Source organism: Crotalus tigris, unplaced genomic scaffold (assembly GCF_016545835.1).
Source record: "Crotalus tigris isolate CLP2741 ecotype Arizona unplaced genomic scaffold, ASM1654583v1 scf7180000022411.5474196:2289641, whole genome shotgun sequence".
Lineage (NCBI taxonomy): Eukaryota > Metazoa > Chordata > Lepidosauria > Squamata > Viperidae > Crotalus > Crotalus tigris.
Genome location: NW_024099112.1, coordinates 1,607,729 through 1,629,831, shown reverse-complemented (window position 1 = coordinate 1,629,831; position 22,103 = coordinate 1,607,729). Strand labels below are relative to the sequence as shown.

General features: G+C 37.9%; 1 protein-coding gene across 3 annotated transcripts in view; it reads left to right on the top strand.

Moving 5' to 3' along the window:
* Nucleotides 1-5,278: 5,278 nt before the first annotated feature.
* KDM5B (lysine demethylase 5B) overlaps nucleotides 5,279-22,103 on the top strand; it is a 57,801-nt gene continuing 40,976 nt past the window's right edge. Inside the window, exons 1-5 of one of the 3 annotated variants that reach the window (XM_039319074.1) lie at nucleotides 5,279-5,555; nucleotides 15,623-15,700; nucleotides 16,853-16,975; nucleotides 17,939-18,109; nucleotides 21,727-21,783. In XM_039319074.1, the coding sequence (XP_039175008.1) occupies nucleotides 5,418-5,555; nucleotides 15,623-15,700; nucleotides 16,853-16,975; nucleotides 17,939-18,109; nucleotides 21,727-21,783 (567 nt within the window). In that variant the 5' untranslated portion in view covers nucleotides 5,279-5,417. The remainder of the gene's footprint in view (nucleotides 5,556-15,622; nucleotides 15,701-16,852; nucleotides 16,976-17,938; nucleotides 18,110-21,726; nucleotides 21,784-22,103) is intronic. The other 2 variants (XM_039319072.1, XM_039319073.1) reach the window with 2 other exon arrangements.

The following is a 22,103-nucleotide window of genomic DNA, read 5'->3' as shown; positions in this document are numbered from 1 at the left end:
GATAGCTCCTTCCCAACTTCAGTCAACCAACTTTTCTAGATGTGTGCCAATGAACATTAATGATGGCAGCTAGTTTCAAATAAGTTAGTTATATCAGGCTGAGGAAGACTATTTTAAAAATGCACTAAGCATAACTTTATTCTCTAAACAAAGAATAGAGAACTTCACATTGGTACTTTAATATATGTGCAATTCTGTCTTTAATGGGACTCCTTTTGTAGCCATCTCCCACAGATATGCGTAAATAAGGACCATTAACTTTGTTTTTTTCTATGGAATATTATGTTAAGGTGGAAGTTTCCACCTCTCTGTTAAAATATGGGGAAGATTCAAATATCTTTTAACACAGGTCTTTTAAAGTTTTCTTATCTATACTGGTTTTTTTTTTAAACTTAATCCAGAGAGAACACTGAGAGGGCAAATGCCATTAAATAAATGTGCAAATATTACCCTCATTATATTATACTTGTTATATTATATAATGTGGTGATGCAGATAGCCAATTTTAGGGTCTGAATGTAATGTTTCCTGCTTATTTCTTTTTATGCCCCCTTTAGAATATGGTGAGAACTATTTCAAATGTAAAAGAATTAGAAAGTTTCCTATTGCTATTTCCTGCAACTTTTAATTGCTCACATATTAATATAAAAATTCTAGCCAACCTTTGAGTTTTTTATATTTGAGCAACTTATGATTATATTACTAGGTTTTTTTTGTCATATATATACATTAGTTTTTGTACTAGAAAGGACTAATATAAAATGAGAATTTGTTGTAAGGTAGAAGATTACTGTTGTTTTAAATAAAAAAGGATTCCATAGCTTCTCTGGAAGTTTGACTCTGACTTCCTTAGGCTGTATCACAGCTTTAAGACACTATGAGATTCATTGTCATTTGTGCATTGGATTGTGGTCACACTTTTGTACACTATTGCTTAGAGTAGACCCTTGGGCCTTTTCTGTTTTTAATCAGTCTAGAATAAAACCACTCCCTGCTTCAACCCTTATAGTCGTTATTCCGGATGATCAGCTGCGTAGCTTTAGCACGCACTAAAAGGGAGTATACTGTCATCTTTCATAACTCATTAACTCTCTAGTATGGCAAGAGGGCAAGAAGGCGGAACTCTACCATGCCCTGGGCAATAGCATATACCTCATGCGCTTAAGATGTGCAAATTATAAATACTGAATTCCGACGGGCGCAGCACCCGAAAGGCTTGGGTTTACCAGCTGTTGCAAACCTACTACGGTATCACATACCTAGGAGCTGAGGTGCAGAAAGGGACTGGGTGGACACCCCCCTCCCAAACTAAAAGTTGGATAAAAACGGAGGCGGTACCTAGCTGTGTCGAAAGAGTAACGACTCCTCCCTTTGTACGGGGGAGGAGCAGATTGGGCCAGAAATACGGGAGCGAATACACGTGCGCTACGTGCAGCGCCTGCTGCTCCCCTGGGTCCTAGATGGCAAGTCTCTTCTTCTTTCCCCTCGGGTTGGGCTATATTCTGTGCAAGGTGCTTTGGCCCATCCTTTCTTTGTTGGGTCAGTACCTGAAAATAGGGTGGTGTCAGTCACAACACCTTGGTAATACATATTTATGGCTCTCCTGTTTCATCCCCACCTTCGTACAATAGGAGATCCCTGGTAGATCCTGATGAAGGAGGCGTTTGGACTTCGTCCACGGGTCTAGCCCCATCCTATATAGGTTGTACTTCCCTTTGATAATCTGACCTAAGAGAGGATTGTCCTTTTGTTCTGCTAATCCTCTTCGAATGGGCCGACATACCGGTCAAGAGCCAAAGGATGCTAATCCGAGTGTAAAGTTCTGGCCACGGAAGAGCAGTATGAACTAAGTGACATCACCTCCATCGCTGTCCATCCCGCCTTCACCATAGTTTGCCAGTAACAGAATAAAGAGTGGGGTGGGGTTATAGCAGGATAAGAGTTTAGACGCCACGTACCACGCTAGTTGGTAAAGTCATTTGGACAAAGCCTTAAATTATAGGGTCGGTTATCTTGTATTTTATCTCTCTCACACAATGTAGAGTAGTACCGGATCCTCTGAGCTTTGTGTGAAATTGAATCAGAGGCATAGTTGTTAGGGAGGGCGGAAGTTAAAGATTAAATTGATTGCATGTCAAGATTCGAAGGATTGCTGGGTGATATTGGGGGAGACGGTTTGAACTTTTGTTTGTAAAGAAAACTTCCCCCCACCCTCCAAAGTGCAAAACAATCGACGATAATTAACGCCAGAAGTCTTCATATAACTTACAGCGGCGGGGGAGAGAGCGCAGGAAGAAACCTATTTCTGTAAAACTTTTTGGAATAATTCCAAAATTACAACCCATTTCTTCTTGAAAAATTCTGCTAATGAGTAAGGCTTAAACATCGATGGAATGAGGTAGGCAGAGACAATTCTTGACACGGTGAAAATATGACCTACTTTTGGAGAGCTAAAACTTGGTTAAAGATAGTTTAGTCGGAGTTTAAGCGCACCCTGCATAATATGGAGTATCCAAAGCTGTATTGATATTGCGAGAAGCCTCATTGTCAAAAGGAAAAATATGTTAAAAAGTGACAGCTCTCTTTCTGTCCAGGAACGGGGCACATTTAACATAGTATGTCCTATTAATCGCTGCTCAGAAGTAAATTAGACTGAGATTTAATTGGGATTTGTTTCCAGGTAAGCGGATGGATTATAGTCCCCGATGCTAAAACTATAATCCTCCACATGCATTTGCACTCTTACTAGGAAATAAATATATCTTTCATCTTAGTAGATCAAAGTAAACCCCTTTTAAATTGGAGTTGCAGCATTGGTTTTTAATGTTTACTCGGATCGTCCTCTTCTTCCCAATCACTACTTTCCATTGTCTTGAACACTCCAGTGATCTGCCCATGGCCCGTACTGAAGAGCTTCGATTCTTCTGTGCAGCCTTGAAAGGCACACATAGAGCAGATCTCCAGTTTACACTCCACCCTCCCTCCCTCGTGCAGTGATTTACACTGGAAAAGAAGGCTTCCCCACTGCACAGCACCAGGCGCAGACAATGAAACAGCTCAGCCTCCCTCCCCTTATGACCTCCCCCAAGCTTTTGGCCTATCCGAGAGAATAGAGAGGCTCTTTAAAAAAAGAAGTGCCGGCATTGAGATGGCTGTCAGCTGTGAAAGATCGCTCCGCACATGTAAACATAGATCATAAAGGCGAAGGTGGATTAGAGAGTAGAGACCTATGTGCTTGCGTTCTCTGCGCTCAGCTCATTAGTTTAGAGGTCTCGAGTTGATCTTCCGTTGGAGGAAATCTAGCATCGCAACAATCCCATAATAGGTTTCTAGAACAAAGACAAATCCAAAAGTTTTATATATAGCAAGCAGGTCTATATGAAGAAATTACTTAAATTTATAAGAAGCTTAAACTTAGATATTTTTGTTCAAACTAAAACAAAGTAATCTTAAAATATTTATAATAAAATTGCCCTTAAGTTCTAAGAGAAGTCACACACAGTTTTAGTACTTTTTTAATATATAAAATTGTTATATTCAATTCACCTCTGAAAAAACTAATAAATGATTCTGCTTTGTGTTAAAGTCCATGATCCTAAGCATGTTTTCTTTTTCTTTTAAAATAATATTGAAGTCTTTTTATATGCATGTTTGCCTCTCCAATATTAGAATCTCAGCATTCTTTTGGAACCAATCTAAACCTATGTTATTTTGCACATTGTTTAAGAAGCCAAGGTTAAGACATAAGTAGATTTATCATAGTAGATTTCATGGGCCAATGTTTACAAGTAACAAATCATTAAGCAAAACTGCAAAGTAAAACAATTACCAGAATCATTGAACATGCATTATGCAGTATTTTCAAGTCTCATTTGGAAATAAATGTCACTGAATTCAGTAGACTTTATTGCCAAACAAGCAGAATCAAGTTCAGTTACACTAGATTAATAAAGAGAGATTAAAAACTACAAATATTGTCAGAGAAAATATGGCTTACCTTTTTTGGCCTCACCCCAGTTTCCATTCTGAAATACAACTGTAGACTATACAAAGAAATTAAGTTCCTTATTGTGATGCTGTTCACAATATTAATGTAATGCAAGCAGTTTTGAAAAGACTATTGATAGTTTCATGTACTCTACTTATTGGGATGCTTCTTTTTCATAATGCCAAATTTTCTTTAAAGAATTACAAATACCTCAATCCTGTCCCTCTTTGTGTGTGCATTGTTCTCTTGCATCAGACATGTACTTTTTTTTTTACCATACTAACAAGTTTTATTTACAAAAAAGATTTCACTAAAATCAATGCCCTGATCACTATCCTACTCACGACCATCTGAAACTTAAAACTTGATAAAAAAAATTGCTATTCAGTTCAACAATAGCATAATAAAACAAATATAGCTTTCTATGACATTTCCTCATCTCACGGCTGATGGAGAGGAGGCAGATGAATTATTGTATTTGGACTGAAAGATCAGAGGGGTGTGTGCCAGAAATTTGCTTTTAAACTGAAAACTATGTCTCAGATTTTGGCAGGAGGTTATTTTGTTTTCATGTGTTGTGTTTTATTGCTATAATTAGAGAATCTCAATAACTCAAACATACAAAATGACCTTATTCATATCAAAATAGCTGCTCAGGTTGATTTTATAGTTATGCGGGGGTGGGAGAAGAGGTAACAGGGCAAGCATGAATTAAAGCTGCAGGCAGAGTATGGAATGAATCAGTTGTACACATGGCTGCAAGAGTTGTGCACCCAGGCCAAGACACACCCATTTTCTTAGGCAATTTGTCACAGCAATTTAAGCCAAGGGCCTACTCTTCGCAGTCCCAGGCATCCTCGACTGGCAATGTATATATTTATACCAACTAAAGTTAACTACGTTTAGTAGAAACTGGCTTGACTGAACCAATTCGAACAATGGGAGACTGTTTGCCATTGGCCTTTTAAGCCTGGCCCTCCTTCTCAATTTGTTGCCGTGGAGCCACGGTACCGAGGCCGGGAGCCTTTCCTTCCCGTCAACCTGCGATCCTTCGGGCCCAATAGGCCCTAAACTCCAGTCAGAGTAGCCGGGGGGAAGAGACCTTCAGCAAGTGGGAGAATACAGCCCCGTTTTCTGTTAACTGCTTTGGAAGACTCTTGCCGCCCGTATCCCGACCCACAAACAAAGGGGTGAGAAGGAGAAGGAGGGCTTGGCACCCCATGTGGTGAGAATGAACGTCAGCCCCTAAGAAAAAGCGGGGGGGGGGGAAGACTTCTCATAGAGCGTCCTCATCCGCGGACTCTTTTTCCTCCTCCCTCCCTTTTGCGCGGAGGCACATCGTCCATTCTAGAGGTGTTCATCGACCCTTTGGCTGTTGGGGGATTGTTCGGAACGGTTGCCCGAGTCGGAGGTGCCCGTCCTGCCGGCCATGGCCGAGTTCCTGCCGCCGCCAGAGTGCCCTGTTTTCGAGCCCACTTGGGAAGAATTTGCGGACCCTTTCGGCTTTATCCACAAGATCCGGCCCATTGCCGAGCGGACCGGGATCTGCAAGGTGCGGCCACCACCGGTGAGTAAACCTTTACGACGCCCGCGGGATAGGGTTCTTCTCTTGCTCCCATCCCAAACAGGCATTGGGAGGGGGGATGAAGCCGTACGTGAAAATGGGGGGGGGGTCGTCCCCCGGGCCACTCGCCCCCTTTCGACGAACTCCTCCCGAGACCCCAAGTACCTCCCCCGTCCTCCAAGGCTTTCATTGAACTCGGTTGCCGGGCGTCCCCGTCCGTGCCTACTCTGAAACTTTCCCCCAACTCCCCCTTCCTCCTTGCACGAAGCTTCCACTCCTCCTGTAGTCCCACGCCCGCGTCACCACGGGGAAAAGTGCGCCCTTCCCTAGGAGGGATTCCCTACTATCCAGCTGTTCAGGGTCGGCTCGAGGCTTTCCTTCGTGAGGACTAGTGAAGAGGAACAACGGAGTGGGAGGGGGAGCCGCTTCCTCGCCTTGCCATCCCAGGAGTCCAATATCCTAAAAAGCTTTGTATGCTTCAGGTCGACTTCTTTTTGTAGGTCAGACCCCATCCGGCTAAGAAGAGAGTGTGGGGTGTCGCTTGGCCGTCCTTGTAAGCAAGCGGGCTTGGAGGCTCGGTTCCCCGTGGGAGACCCATAAATATGGCTGCCGGCGAGCTCCCCCATCGCTCTCGCTTCGGCCCCTGACTCCACTCGAGAAACTCTGCTCACTCGCAACCCTCTGCGGTCAAAATAAAGTTGCCTTGTGAGGTCCAGCCGACAACCTGGGAAACAAAAAACAAAAGCTTACTTTTATAGCGTTTCTCTCTTCCCCCCCCACCCCCCTCCATTCTCACACACGAAACAATTCTAAGCTGCTGGGTTTTTAGATCAAAGGAAGAAGTTATCTCGGGATTGTTTTTGAAGGGCCTTCTCTGGATGACTTCTCCAAGGATCGCTAGTGGGCACTGCCTTTAAAGAGCAGTTGAAGCTTTTGTTTCTACCCCAGAAGATCTAACAACTGTAGGCATCATGTGTGCAGCTTCAGACATGTTTTCAACTTCATAAAGGGTTTTAAAACTTCCCTGCATGACTAGATGTAGGTATGTTTTCTTCTTGCAGGCAAATAATGAAAATGTATGCTATATGATATTTTTGTTTTAAAAAATGTGGAGTTCTACAAGGCAGTAGTCTTAGGAGAAATTGTATAGCTGTAAAGAGACAGCCACTTCATAAAGTTGGATATTTTGAAAGTAGTTTTGTATCTAGTCAGGTACTTTGTCAAACAAATTTTAACCTGTGTCAGATTCTTAGAGTTACACTGCTGCTTTCAGTATAAATACTTTGAGCAGTCATTGTATAAAGACTTAAATGAGACAGCTGCTTGGGTGTTGCCCTCCATATTGGCATTGTGGTTGAGCTAAAGCTGAAGATTTCCTTTCCCCCCTCTTTTCTTCACCTATAAAAATAATTCTGTGGCCATTCAGGACCCATCTGGCTTGATTTTAATAAAGGTATCCATATTTTAAAGTTGAAAATAAATATATTACATTGGAGATTGGAGAAATCTTTTCTTTTAGAATCCTAGGCAGACATGGCCACCATTTTAGAGTACAAAACATAGTGGAAAGGGTGATAAGTCCCCATCATTAAAAATATAAACAGGCACTACAGCAGGCTGCAAGAGGGTAGCTTTGAGTAAAGCAGCCTGTTATTGTTACTGGCAGTGGCTTTATTACTAGAGTTTTGTTACTGGCAGTGGCTTTATTACTAGAGTTATTTGAATTTGGTGAAAAAGATAAAATATGGATCAGAAGGAAGTATTTAAAAATCACATGTTTGGTTTTTAAAAAGAGAAATCTATTCCTTCCTTCATTTAGGAGACCAAATGGCCTCAGGCAGCATTCATTATAGTGAGTGGTCCTTAACAGCATTTAATTTGGAAGTTAAGACATTTTGATAATGTTAGAAGTTCTATTAAAACTTTATGTTCTGTTTTGGATACATTTGAAAATAACTTAGTTTTAATTACTGTAGTCAATATAACTGGAGAAAGTGGTATGTAGGACTTCTCTTCTGCTAATTAAAAAATACTCATCTTTGTTCCAGTCAGTGATCCACTTAGTTCAATAAAGTTTATTCAGAAGTAGCACTTAGTGGGATAGCACTTATATACATATTATACAGCTTCTGATTTAAAAAAATATATGAAAGGTAATATATATATTTTGTAGATTCTCTAAATTATTTTCTCCATATTTAAATTTGTTATTAAGTCAGATAAAATTTCTATATTTAAGATTGTTATGCAAGCCTTTATCATGTTTTACAATCACTTTAAATTCTAGTGTTGGGGGCAGATTTGTACATGTTTGTGAGATATAGTTCAAAAACTGGGATAACCAAGTTGTAGCTGAATTACTATTACTGGGAGTTTTGTCAATTAAGGTGAGATTTTTAAAATAAAATCTAGTCCATTTTAGGAAATGGACTGAAAATAAGAGACATATGTTTCATATAAATTGGTACAGTTTTGTGGAAAAATAAAACTAATTTGGTTTTTTAAGATATTTTTCAAGAAGAAAACTATTTTCCATGCCTGGTCTTGGAATTTGTTATCTCGCACTGTCAGAGAACATGTGTTCCACATTTGAAGCTCTTTTTATAAGTAATAGTAATAGTAGTAAAGTTGGAAGGGACCTTGGAGGTCATCTAGTCCAACTCCCTGCTCGGGCAGGAAACCCTACACCATTTCGGACAAATGGCTGTCCAGTCTCTTCTTAAAAACTTCCAGTGTTGGAGCATTTACTGCTTCTGGAGGCAAGCTGTTCCACTGATTAATTGTTCTCACTGTCAGGAAGTTTCTCCTTAGTTCTAGGTTGCTTCTCTCCTTTATAATAAAGCCTAGTTGTGTATAACAGAGGTCATATTGGAAAACATATCTGGTTTGTAGATCAGTATATGGAATATAATATGTACCATCAGGGCTTTTTTTGTCATAGAACACCCAGAACGGAGTTCCAGCACCTTTTTTGGATGGAACCTTGTAGGGTAGGCAAGGCGGGTTGTATGACGTGTGAGTTCAAGCACCTTTTTTTTTTTTTTTACAAAACACTGTGTACCATAATTACATAGGCATTTCTGCTTTGATGCATTTATTGTTGATACTTAAACTCCACATATTTCTGGATTTGGCATCAATTGTTTCTAGAAAGTGAGTATACCATTTTGAAGAGACACACTAGCATTTTATGCATAAGTAGCTTTCATTTTTCATAATGGGTGGAAAACACTAAAATTATGTTTATCTGGTCAGAATATGTTTATGGATCCCTATTCTTGACTGTTATTTTTTATTAATATAATCTAATGGAAAATTTAAAGTATGCTGACATAAATTTGGTCCATTTGTTTAAAATAACAATCTGTAGAGTCTCTTTCTCACCTTCTTGTTATTGAAAACTTCTTTTGTACCAATTTTAAATTCTTGATGTTAGAGGCTATAGCCCCAAATACCACATTATTTAATAATTTCAGTAAAGTTAGCAGCTCCCAACTCTTACAATTTGTTTGATTGTACAGAGTTGAGACTTGTTGAAATAAATGTAAGTACATTGATTTAAGTACATGTTTATACATTGGATAGCATATGTACATTTAATAAATATGTACTAGTATAGACTTGGGTAAACTACACACTATTTAACTCACTGAACCCACTGCAGAATGCAAGTTTTTAGAGAAATATCTTTCTCATTTAAAATGTTCAGGAAAAAAATGGTCCCTTTATTATCATAAACAGTACGTACATTCATTGGCAGAAAATACCCCTTTCTGACTAAGTCTAAGAAGTAGATACTACTCAAAACTATGAATTCTTTTCTACCTTCTGCTCTTAAAATTAACGAAGTTCTCTTTTGTAGTACTGGACCTTTATCATAGATATTTACTTAAAAGTTATTTTAGAGATTAAACTATTGAACATTATACATTTAGACATACTTGGAGCTATTTTATATTAATATTTATATTTATTAGAACTGCATTCATTTTTCAAAATGCTAGACAACATAAAAGTTTTCAAAATAAAAATCTCAAACAGGTATGTTGCACTTCATAAAAAATTTGTCTATGCGATATTAATTCCTGAAATGAGATTTTCAGTTATAACTATTGTTTACAAACCCTATGTTAGATTATTTTCCTGATGTTTCTTGATTTTTCTGATGATATCTGACTCCCTTATTTCTACTTTAGGACAGCTTTCCATATGTTGCCTTCTAGATCAGGGCTTTTCAACTTTTTCACCCATTATACCACTTTTAGAATATGGCAACATCCGAGTACCAGTCGCCTAGCAAGGTGTCAAAAACTTGATGACCAAAAAAAAAAAAAGGAAAAAAGTGATAAAGTACAAGTAGTCCTCGACTTACAACAGTTCGCTTAGTGACTGTTTGAAGTTACAATGACACTGAAAAAAATGCTCCCCAAGCCACAGCCGAGCAAGACACCTGCCTGCCCCCCTGGCCGCGCTCTTCCTCCTGTCTGAGGTTTTCATTGTTGTGAGCATTTATGTTGAGGATTGCCAGCGGGGGTGGGGTGGGGGTGTTTGGTTTTATTCCTCCTGTCTGCTGGGCGGTTGAAGCAGGTTTTGGTCACTTCAGATGACCCTGGGACACTGTGACCGTCATAAATATGAATCAGTTGCCAAGCATCTGAATGTAAATCACACCCTGGAGATGCTGCAACATTCCGGCTGATCGGTGCTTCTTCAGGGCTCAGCAGAAGCGCCAGGATCAGCGCCGAGCTCCAGCTGGATCCTGGGGCTGATCCTGGCGCTTCCACTGAGCCTTGACAGTCCCGAACAAGCGCCGATCAGCTGGAAAATGGCACTGATCCTGGTGCTTCCGCTGAGCCTTGCAGCTCCAGCCATCTCTCGCTCAGGCTTGTGCAGTGTGGTTCAGCTCATTCCCCTCTCCCACTACCACTTTTCTAGGATGGTCGCGTACCACCTGCCAGGTGCCAGTGTACCACAGGTGGTACCCGTACCACTGGTTGAAAAGCCCTGTTCTAGATGCGTGGCTTTCAGTTCCCAGAATTTCCTAACATAGTCATTGGTGAATATTCTGAGAATTAGGAACTTATTACATCCAGGATTATGTAGATAGGATACTTCCTCATCTACATTGTAACATTCAGTTAGTCAAATTGTGATTAATCAAGATCTAAATCTTGAATTAATGCAGCTGTAGGAAGCTTGTGAATCAGGTAATTCTAGTTAGGTGTAATTCTAGTCAGGTAATTCTAGTTAGGTGTAACTTATTATGTTCTGATGACATGGCAAAAAAATAGTAAGTGCTGTTTAATGGAGTTATTTGCACCATATTTGATCTTCTGATTTAAGCAGAATTGATAGAAAAGTTGTACAGCTCATGAAATGTGAATGAATTGCTCACTGTTAAGATTTGTATCTCCTAATATTTTTAAAAAAATATTTCTCATTGAGTTTACATAATACTTTCTAATTTCAGAAGTGGTAGGTTACTTCATTTATCATTATGCATAATTTCTTCACTATGAAAGATGGCAAATTTCCTACTGTGAGTTACTGTAAGTCCAGAAGTTGTCACTGAAAAACCAGGTCCACATTATAAATCATGAATGAAGTGACAAAATATTGTTAGATTATGGTTGGAAAAAATATTGAGAAACCATAGTTGCTGATAGTGAGGGTAATGAAAGCTTTACATTTCTCTTCGGTGTGAAGAAGAGGGAAGTAACCACTCAAAATGTGATTACATGATGGGGGCAGTCATCAAAACATCAAAACCGGGTCATAAGTACTTGGGGGGGAATTTGTCAAAACTTTTAATGACTGATAAACAACTGGTCATAAGTCAAGAACTACTTGTGTACCTCTGAGATGCAAAAAAAAAATATTGAAAGCTTATTTTGTGGAAATTTCAGAAATAAGATATTAATAGGATATAAACATAGATGTAGATATTAAATTACCATATACTGTATTAGGGAACATTTTCTTAACAGATAAGTCCACAAAATCCTATTTTGCTAAGATCATATTTATGGTTATTATGTCATTATAGAAAAAAAGTGAGAAAAATATTTCAAAGGGACCATATAACAAGGTGAAGGAACAACAGGATTTTCAATTTTGAGGGTTTTTTTAATAATATAACAATAATAGAAAGATGAACTTTGTAGGGAAAACTAAGATTCGTTACGTGAAGTCTTCCTTGCCAATATATTTTCTGAGTGTTTTTCTTTTCAGATTAACTTCTGAAACCAAAAATGAATTCAAATGGGAAGGAAGGAAGTGATCTTGTGGGAGGCATTTCTAGGAAAAATGGGCAAGCATGCAATATTTTAATTTTTCTTGCTTTTTGTATGTTGATCAGCCCTACTCTTAGTTTTGGCACTTTGTTCTTCCCCAACAAATATAAGATTGGGACCACATTTGCAGACAAAGAATATTCATATATCATATAACTGGCAATGTTGGATTGTTTTTTCTATAATATGAGGCATTTTTAATCTGCTTTGATAGATAGTAATACTTTGTCTATAGAGCTATGCAGTTTTTCAAAAGGGTGTTTGGCTTCAATGAAGGCTTGAAGCTGTTTTGTAAAGCAAGGTGACCCCCTCATTTTTAATATCAAAATAGCTATGTTAAGGTGACCAACCGTCCTCCTTTAGGGAGGACAGTCCTCCTTTTGTGAGTTCTGTCCTCCCTTGAAAAGTGTCCTCCTACTTGTCCTCCTTTTCGATACTGAAGACTAATCTGCAGGGCTTTTTTTCTCATAGAACGCTCAGAACGGCGTTCCGGCACCTTTTTTTGATGGTTTTTTTTTCAACTTTTGCAAGAGCTGTGCTACTCCCCCTATTGGCTTTCGAAAGCCAATAGGAATTGCTGCTGAGCGCACCAAAACACCCAGCCAGCAAACTTTGCACATGTAAGTTGTCTGCAGCGAAGGCGAATTGGCAGGAACTTTGCACCCTTCCCTGCTACCCAACTACACCATCTCCTACCTGGAGGAGACTGGAGCGGCAATGCCACAGTAACTTTCTCTTGATCTTCAGCCCTGCAAGGGCAATAATGGCTGCGGGCGTAAGAGGCAGGGGCAGCGGGGCTTCTGCGGGCGGGGGTGTTAGGGACGGCAGTGACCAGCTGCCCCCATGTTGTGGGAGCCGCGGGGCCTGCTCTACATGGGGCTGTGCAGGGTGGGCGGTGGTGCTGGCGGGGTGTGTTGATGGCGGGTTGTCCCCTGGGGCCAGAGCCGGTGCAGCTGGTGCTTTGGGAGCCGCGGGGCCCACTCTACATGGGGGGGCAGCAGTGCTGGCGGGGTGGCTGTGGGCGGGGGTGTGGCATGTAAGCATAATTACAATATTAAATGTTATTGTTACAAATGTTTTTTATTATGCATTTATCATATTATAGTGTATTCTGTATTGTTGCAATGAATAAAATGTTTCTTTTTTTAATGATTTTTTTTCTTCAATTCATTTGTGTCCTCCTTTTCATTGTAAAAAAGTTGGTCACCTTAGCTATGTTGCTTTGTTTTGCTTTTTCTCTGATAATTTTCTAGAAGTTCTAGTAATTCAGTGTTCTCCAACTTTTTGGGCTTGACGGATTGGCGGAGGCGGCAGTGGGGGAGGATGATTTTGTGCACACACCCGCCGTCACTTCTGCAGCCTGGTTCTGAAAGGGGTACGGTCTGGCAGTGGGCCACAGACCGGGGGTTGGGGACCCCTGTAATAACTGGAAGAGTCTTCTGCACATGTGCAGAAGCCTTTACCTTGTTACAAGTAAGCTGCTAAAGGCATCCTTCAGTCACTGAAATTATGATTGACATTTTAAGAAGCTGTGAAACAACTAGCCAATAGCAAATTGCATTGTTTTTGTCTAAGGAGTGTCTCATTGCCTGTGCTATATAGACAACCTTGTAAAGTAAAGCCACCTCATATGGAGGTAACACAGTAGTGTATTCTATGTCTTGGCTGGTAGTTTTAGCTAGTAGTAATGAGACAGGGATGCCAAAATTGTTGTGGCTATAATGAGATCATCTCTATTACTAGACATTTACCTCTTCCCACTATACTATACATTAATGTGGCAAATTCCGTATTCTGTTGTTCTGCTAATAGCTTTATTCTAAATAAGTATAAATAGCTGAATGTCATCATAAAAAAAATCAACATAACAATATGTATGGATTAAAATCTGAACCAGTTTCTAATTCCCTGCCAGTAATGAATCTTAATATATAAAAATATACCTATCATTCTTTCTCATTCTCAATCACTTAACTATGCTGATGGAATAAGGATTGAAATATAACTATTTAATTGTATATAATTGACCTGAATTGAGAGGATGCAGTCTTTTGAACATTTATTTAGAATAAATTTCAGTGGTACATAGGCATTTTGTTTTCACATATAAACAAGTTCATTATTTATTTATTAGTCCAGTTCAGCCTTGCTCCCTGGAAAGAAGTTTCTCACAAGATCCAAATGATCCCCACTCAGTTGCTATTTAGAAGAGCTGTGAAGGCCTGGCTCTTCACCCAAGTCTTTGGCAAGGAAGAGTGAGACTCCTCCTTCATTACGCTTGCTGTATTTTATATTTTATTGATTTGGTTGTAGCTTTTTTGTGAGTCACCCAGAGTCATTAAATTGGGTGGAATTACAGGTTTAATAAAAACAATAATATTGGCCATCCATCTGGGAAAGAAATACTGGTCAGCCAACAAAATAAAAACAAGTTATTTCAGTAAAACAAAGAAACCAAATAAAGCTACATCAAAGCTCAGCACAGGTAGTCCTTGATTTTTTATGGTGTTTGCAGTGTGGTCATGTGACTGATTTATGATATTTTTACTGAAAACTGGCATTTGCTTCCATATTTAGCAAAAATACCCATAGTGAATAAAGAGGGGAGTTTTTTTATCCCGCCTATATTATTTTTAGGAATAACTTAAAGTGAACATATCAAATACTCCTCCCTCCTCCTATTTTCCCCACAATAACAGTCCTGTGAGATGAGTTAGGCTAAGAGAGAATGACTGGTGCAAAGTCACCTAGCAAGCTTTCATGCCTAAGGCAGAACCAGAACTCTCAGTCTTCTGGTTTCTAGCCTGATGCCTTAACACTAAACCAAACTGGCTCTTGTTTAATGACCATAGCATTTGCTGATTCATTACTGTGAAAAAAGTCATAAAACTGTATTGGTCACATTATAACCTGTTTTATAACCAACCATCCCATCTTACTACCATAATTGGCAGGCTCTATTACAGTTGTAAGTCGAGGACTACCTGTCCTTTAGAGCCACTAGTTACATAAATTTCTGTCAGGGTCCCCATACTAACATCTCAATTCCATTGTCTGGAGGAAGAGCTGGGTCTTCATGGTTTTTTGAACGATCAATAGATTGGGAACTGTCCATATTTCATACTCTTCAGATAGGTGCCATACAGAGAAGGCATGCTTTCAGTGACTCCTCAGGTGACAATTCTTTAGCAATAATACCCAGAACGTGTCCACCTTGCTAGATCTGGAAAGACAGGTCAAAACCATCAGAGAAAGATAATTTTGCAAATAACCTGGTCCAATGCTGTACAGGGATTTAAAATAATTGAAACCCAGAAGTCTACTGGGAGCTTGCAGCTCATATAGTATTGTGTTCAGAAACACTAAAGAAGATTTGGGTTTAATTTTAATTTAAAATCAGAAATTTAAAACAACTGAGCAAATACTTTATTTTCCAAAAACCAAGGAAAATTACTTGTACTATCTTTAAAACTAATCTGATACACTAATTTTAATAAAAAGTCATTTAATTGCCAGATTGCAGGCAATATTAAAATATAAAACAAGTGTTCTTAGTACTTCACCTGCTCCCAGTAGACAAAAGGAGTCAAAGATAGGACAGTAAGCACTAATATACTTGCTTGATCCTCATCACTGTGATTTCCAAATTACCTTTGTCTGCCATAGCGCTTGTAAGATGTAATGCACCATTATATTTTTTTCAGTTAAATTTCTAAGTGTCTGAAAATGCAGTAAGAAATGTTTCAGATTAAACTTACTATTTTTCTTTTTCTTTAGGACTGGCAGCCTCCATTTGCATGTGATGTTGATAAACTTCATTTTACTCCAAGAATCCAAAGGCTGAATGAATTAGAGGTAATGACCCCAGAAATATGAATTGCATTAATAATGAACATCTTATACATTATAGCATATAGAATTTTGAAATCAAATACAATTAAATAGTTTTCAAATTATTTTTTGTTACAGCATATAGATATTTCAGTGCTCATGACTCAGGTTCCAAAACCAAGAAATTCACATTGAGGTTCTTCTAAGCAGTTTTCTTTATTGATCCTTACCTTCAGACAGAAATCTAATGAAACTGAAGCGAATTTACTTGTAGTATTAAACATATATTCTGAGAACCTAGGGATGAGCTGTTTTAATTCTTTTTCTCCCACCCAAACCCTCTAAACTACTCTCACACTCCTCCCTCCTGGGAATCAGGACTAAATTGTACCCCAGGTATTCTCTCAGCCTAGATTCAGATGCAGAGGGGCCAGAATCTGCAGTTTTAGTGGCCACTTTCAGTTCAGGAATATAGATTTGAATTACTTAGCTGCCCTTTTTTGGTTTAACTATCCTAAGTAATTTGAAGTTGTCAAAAATTTGTCCACTTTATTATTCATCCTAAATCAGTAGTTCCCTACTAGAATTGTGTGAAATTTGGAAGTAGTGTAAAATGGATGTATGGTAAATTATTTAAATACTAATTTAATTAGTAAATGATAAATAATGGACTGTTTGTAAACACATAAACATTATTAGAAAAAACATTTTTCTTTTGTTTCTGTGTGATAGAATCCAGTTCATTGAGGCAATGATTGGCAGGGACTTCAGATAGAGAATCTAGATCATTAATGAATGTTAGAAATATATAAGCTTGAGTACAAGGGCTAGAAAACCCCAGTATATACATACCCTCTGGTTTTCAAATATAATTTGACTGTAACTATATACCCAGTATAATAGCTTCTAATTTTATTTTTAATAATTTCAATGAGACAGATTTTTTTAAAGAATTATTTTTGTACTTTTTTAGAATACTAGCTCTATTTAAGCAGAAAATGCTTGTTCAAGTATCAAATATGATATGACTGTTTAGAAATACATCTAATACTTCTCTTGTACTGCTACGTGAAACATTGACATTTGAATAGGAGAATAAATATTTATTAAATTTGTGTGGTCTCCCATCTTAATTGCATGACTTGTGTATAATATATACACTTTATATTTTAATAGGCTCAGACTAGGGTGAAACTGAATTTTCTGGACCAGATAGCAAAGTTCTGGGAACTCCAGGGATGCACATTGAAAATTCCACATGTAGAAAGAAAAATTCTAGATTTGTTCCAGCTTAACAGGGTAAGTTGTGCATTACAATTTTTGACAAAATTTAGAAATAGTTCTTAAGGCCACTGCAAGATGCATTTTTTAGAAATAAAATTCAGATTATAATGTCACCCTTGGGGTGACTGGGGATATACATTATTTTTTGCCATGGACAAGGTGCAAATGAGGCTTACCGTAAATGCCGGCGTATAAGACGACTTCCGCAAGCGCTGAAATCGGCGCCAAAGACGAGGGTCGTCTTATACGCCGAGTCGTCTTATACGCCGGAAATACTGGTAGTTTCCGGCGTATAAGACGACGTTCTAGGAATGCGGCCCGGCTATAAAGACGGGGGTCGTCTTATACGCCGGGTCGCCTAATACGCCGGCATATACGGTATTTTATATTGTATATGGGATTTTTAGTTTCAGTTTTTAATTGGTTTTATGAATATTCTTTGTTTTTTAAAAATTGACATATTCTAGGGCAGAGGTCCCCAACCCCTGTCTGCAAACCACTAATGGTCTACAGCCTGTTGGAAACTGGCCCGCGAAAGTGTGGGCAAGCACGCAAAGCTCTATTTGCGCATGCATGGGATTAGGTTGCGTGCTCAAAATCATCCCTCTCCACACTGTTGCTGCTGCAGTTACTGCCAGTCCATAGAGGTTGGGGATCACTGTTCTAGGGATTATAGAACAGTTTTTTGTTTTCTATTAGCAAATGGTAAGGAATTGTACCTTGTGTCGCTTTGCCAGAATTAAGTGGTAAGATTGAAGAGTTCACCCCTGTTTTTGGAGAACATGTTGATTACTTAAAACATTGTTTTTCTCTAATATATCAAATTACTATTTTAAATTTTTCTTATTAATAACATAGATTATTGATAAAGGAAACAACTACATATTTAGACAAAGTAATTGCCATTTATTAGATGTATTTTTACCACTGTTTTCATGCATACACATAATTGGCTACACAACTATTTTTACTTTATAGCTAGTTGCAGAGGAAGGTGGATTTGACTTGGTCTGCAAGGACAGAAAATGGACTAAAATAGCTTCCAAGATGGGATTTGCACCTGGCAAAGCGGTGGGATCACATATACGTGCTCACTATGAACGTATTCTTTACCCTTACAACTTATTCCAATCTGGAGCTAGTCTTCTGGTAAGTTCTGCTTTTTTAGTCCAGATTTTAAATAAATGTTTCCCATTCTGCTCTAAAACATTCTAACAGTGCTTTAAAGCAGGGCTTTTCAACCAGTGGTACATTGGCACCTGGCAGGTGGTACGTGACCATCCTAGAAAAGTGGTAGCAGGGGAGGGGAATGAGCTGAACTGGTGGCAGCACCACACAACCTGAGTGAGAGATGGCTAGAGCTGCAGGGCTGTCAGGGCTCAGCGGAAGCGCCAGGATCAGCGCCAGGCTCCAGCTGGAGCTCGGCGCTGATCCTGGCACTTCTGCTGAGCCCAGAAGAAGTGCTGAGCAGTTGGAATGTTGCAGTATCTCCAGGGTCTTGTGATTTAGATTCAGATGCTTGGCAACTGATTCATATTTATGATGATCACAGTGTCCCAGGGTCATGTGAAGTGACCATAACCTGGTGCAACCACCCAGCAGGAGGGGGGAATAAAAACCAAACACCCCCCCACCCCACCCCCACGGCCAATCCTCAACAGAAATGCTCACAACAATGAAAACCTCAGACAGGAGGAAGAGCGCAGCCGGGGGGGGGGCAGGCAGGTGTCTTGCTCGGCTGTAGCTTGGGGGGCACTTTTTTCAGTGCCATTGTAACTTCAAACAGTCACTAAGCAAACTGTTGTAAGTCAAGGACTACCTGTACTTCATCACTTTTTTCCTTTTGGGGGTGTCATCAAGTTTTTGACACATTGCTAGGTGACTGGTGGTACTTGGATATTGACATATCCTAAAAGTGATACAATGGGTGAAAAGGTTGAAAAGCCCTGCTTTAAAATATAAAACATTTGTCCTTAATTTAGAAGTTTTGGTGCTGGCTGCTGAATTCTCAAAGTGATATGTAATTCAGTGGGGTTTGGGAAATTTTTATACAACTTTGAAGATTTCCATGACCCCAAAACACAACCATTATTTATCAAGAAATTGATTTTTATAGAGGCTATTTTTATCCTGTTAAAAAGAAAAAATGAATGAATTGACTGCTTCCTCACAATTGGAAGAATGTCCTTGCTTGGAGTAACTTGAAGCTGCTGCTGGTCTTTACCCTGTATTCTACACTACAGTACCCGTGTTTCAGTATGCTAATTTTCATGTATCATTTTGAACTTGTTTAGGTATTTTCATTTTCACTGTGTAGGCATAAGAACTTTTTCCTGTTCTCAAATGTGAGAGTTAAATGTAAAAGCAATCTTCTGCTTGGATATTGAGTGTTCTGATTTTCTATGAAATAATCATGTTCAGAACCAGTTTTGGTTGTCTGATAAACTTGTTGTTAACGCATAACATTCTCCTTCAAAACAAAGATAACTTTTTTTAGAATAAATCTTTATGGCCAGCTTAGTTATGTCTGTACCATATTAGGACAGTGCTCCATTTTATGACTGTCTTGGAAACTTCATATTAATGAAATTCATCTTTCAAGAGTATTTGATAAACCCTGTGATCACATAATTCCAATTTTGCATTTGTTTTATTTATGATCCATTTCTGGAATGAATTAAAAGTGCTAGTGTTGATCTTTGAAGTCCCGAATTGTTTGGGATCAGTCTGATACCTAGTTTCTTAATAATCTTTCCAAGGACTTAAACTTGTCCTTGAGCTCTGATATCAAATCTTAACTACAGTTGATGAAATTAGAAAGTATTAAAATAGCATCTTATTAATGTAATCCCATTTTTCAGAAACATTTAAACATTTACAATTCTCTCTTGTAGTCTTTGAAAGAACCTTGAATGCATTTTATTTTGCTAAGCTCTCTTTTTCATTTATGGCTGGCCTGATTTTATCTGCTCTTTAAACAATTAATAGGGCTATTTTGTTTTAACTTTTTAATTGAATAGGTTACCTTATGTAGAGACCATTTTGAAATTTTATCCTAAAAGATGGATATAGTTAATAAAATGCATGGAAAGAATGCAAACCGTGATTAATCTTAATCTCTCTTTAGATGCATATACACACACAATTCACTCATATGTGATAGAATTATGATTTATGTATATATATATATATATATATATATATATATATATATATATATATATGGGCTTTTAATAATTGATTTGTTATAATGAATACACGTTTAGAAAAGTGAGGTAAAGTCATGTCTGCTAACCTGCCTTCCCCCCCCTTACTCTTTTTCTTAATCATTTTTTTAATTATATGCTGATATTTCTTCAATAAAAGAAGAAGGAAAGAAAAGCAGGAGAAATAATTAGCTCCCTTTTACAATTGAATAATTTTGATTTAACTACAAATAGGTATTTTTTAATGGAAACCTACATTTTTCAAAATAAATTATCAGTAAGCCGTATGCTATGTTTGCATTATCACACATTTGAGTATAGTATGGTGTGCATACATTTTCCATAGTGAATAAGTGTTTAGAAATATTTTCTAATGGTCATAGTGTTATTGTTCTGAACAAAGGACTAGCTATTGTCGGCCTCTATAGCACTATATTCAGTTTATGAACATAGAGATATGACTTTGAAGTAATAACTGGTTTCAATAAAGCTGTGATTTGTTCTTTGCATTATTAGGGATTAAATCAATTAAATATTAATATATCACATTAAAAGAGTATGCAAAATATTTTTAATATTTTTTTTGAAGAGTTGTGTTGAACTTTTAAGACCAAAGGATATTGCGTTATGAACCCCAAATAAGAGTCAGATGGTGGGGAGTGGGGAAGAGAATATCTGTTAGACTCTGCAAAATGAAATTGGGGATAAGACATGAGATTTCAGTTTCCATGTTGTTTATACAAGGAAACTGAAGTCCAGTTTCGTTCAACTTTCTCATCCCAATAGAAGACAGTTTTAAATTGAAAGGACAGTTTTAAATTGAAAGGAAGCAATACTATCAATAGATGAATCCAATCATAACTGGTTGTGGTGATGGTAAAATTGTAAGTGGACTGAATTTAGTCAATTTACACTACATTGCCTCACTGTGGGAAAACACATTCGTAAATCCTAACCAGTTGAGATCTGTAGCAGCTCATAACTTTCTTACAGTTTTTTACAGTTAGATACTAAATGTAGTATTTAAACATGCATACAGTATTCAATACTTTCTCAGTTAAGCAATATGTATCTTTAGAAAAAAAAACTTGAACAGTTTGGTTAGTATAGAAATGTTAATAATGCAAGATTGTCTCAATAAAAATGTCTGCTTTTGGACCAGAAAAATAATGTTCATGATTCTGTCATGATCGTTTTCCTATATTCCTACTGATTAATGCAATTCATTTAATCATTTTGTGTATGTATATATTGCTGTTGAGGCTAATAGAATTGGAGGGATGTCTTGTGCACATTTTCTTCATTACCTCATGTAGTCATAGTTACTGTGACAGGAACATATAAACAACTTTCCATTTTCATCCTAAAAAGTCAGAGCCATTTTGGTTACTGTGTTACTCAAAATCTACTTTTGCAGATGTTTTTGAAAATAAAACCTGAAGTATTTTTTTTTAAAGGCCATTCTAAAGGTAAATGATTTTTAAATGACTACTTGTGGCCTCCATTTACAAGGTCACAATTCCTTTAAGTTGTAACTCTCCAAGCTCTCTCTTGCAATAGGCACCAGACATTTGTTCCAAACTGATGTGTTTAGTGGATGATGCAGTTCTGGAAAAGGTATGTTTGACATGACTTTTTGAATGACATCCCTATCTTTGTTCTAAACTATTTTGGATGTTCTCTGAATTCTTTCCTATGCAAAATATTCAAATTGTATATTTGTTAAATAAGCTATTATTTAAATTAATCTTAATGTTTTTTATCTGGTTCACTTCTACTTTTGATCATAAAGTATTTTTAAAATTTTTATGTTTATATATAAATAATCCAAGGACTTGGATCTATAAAATCTATTTATTTTGTCTGTGTACACATCTTAATGAAACATTTCTATTAAAATAAGAGATCAGATTCTGCTGATCAATACAATATAGCCA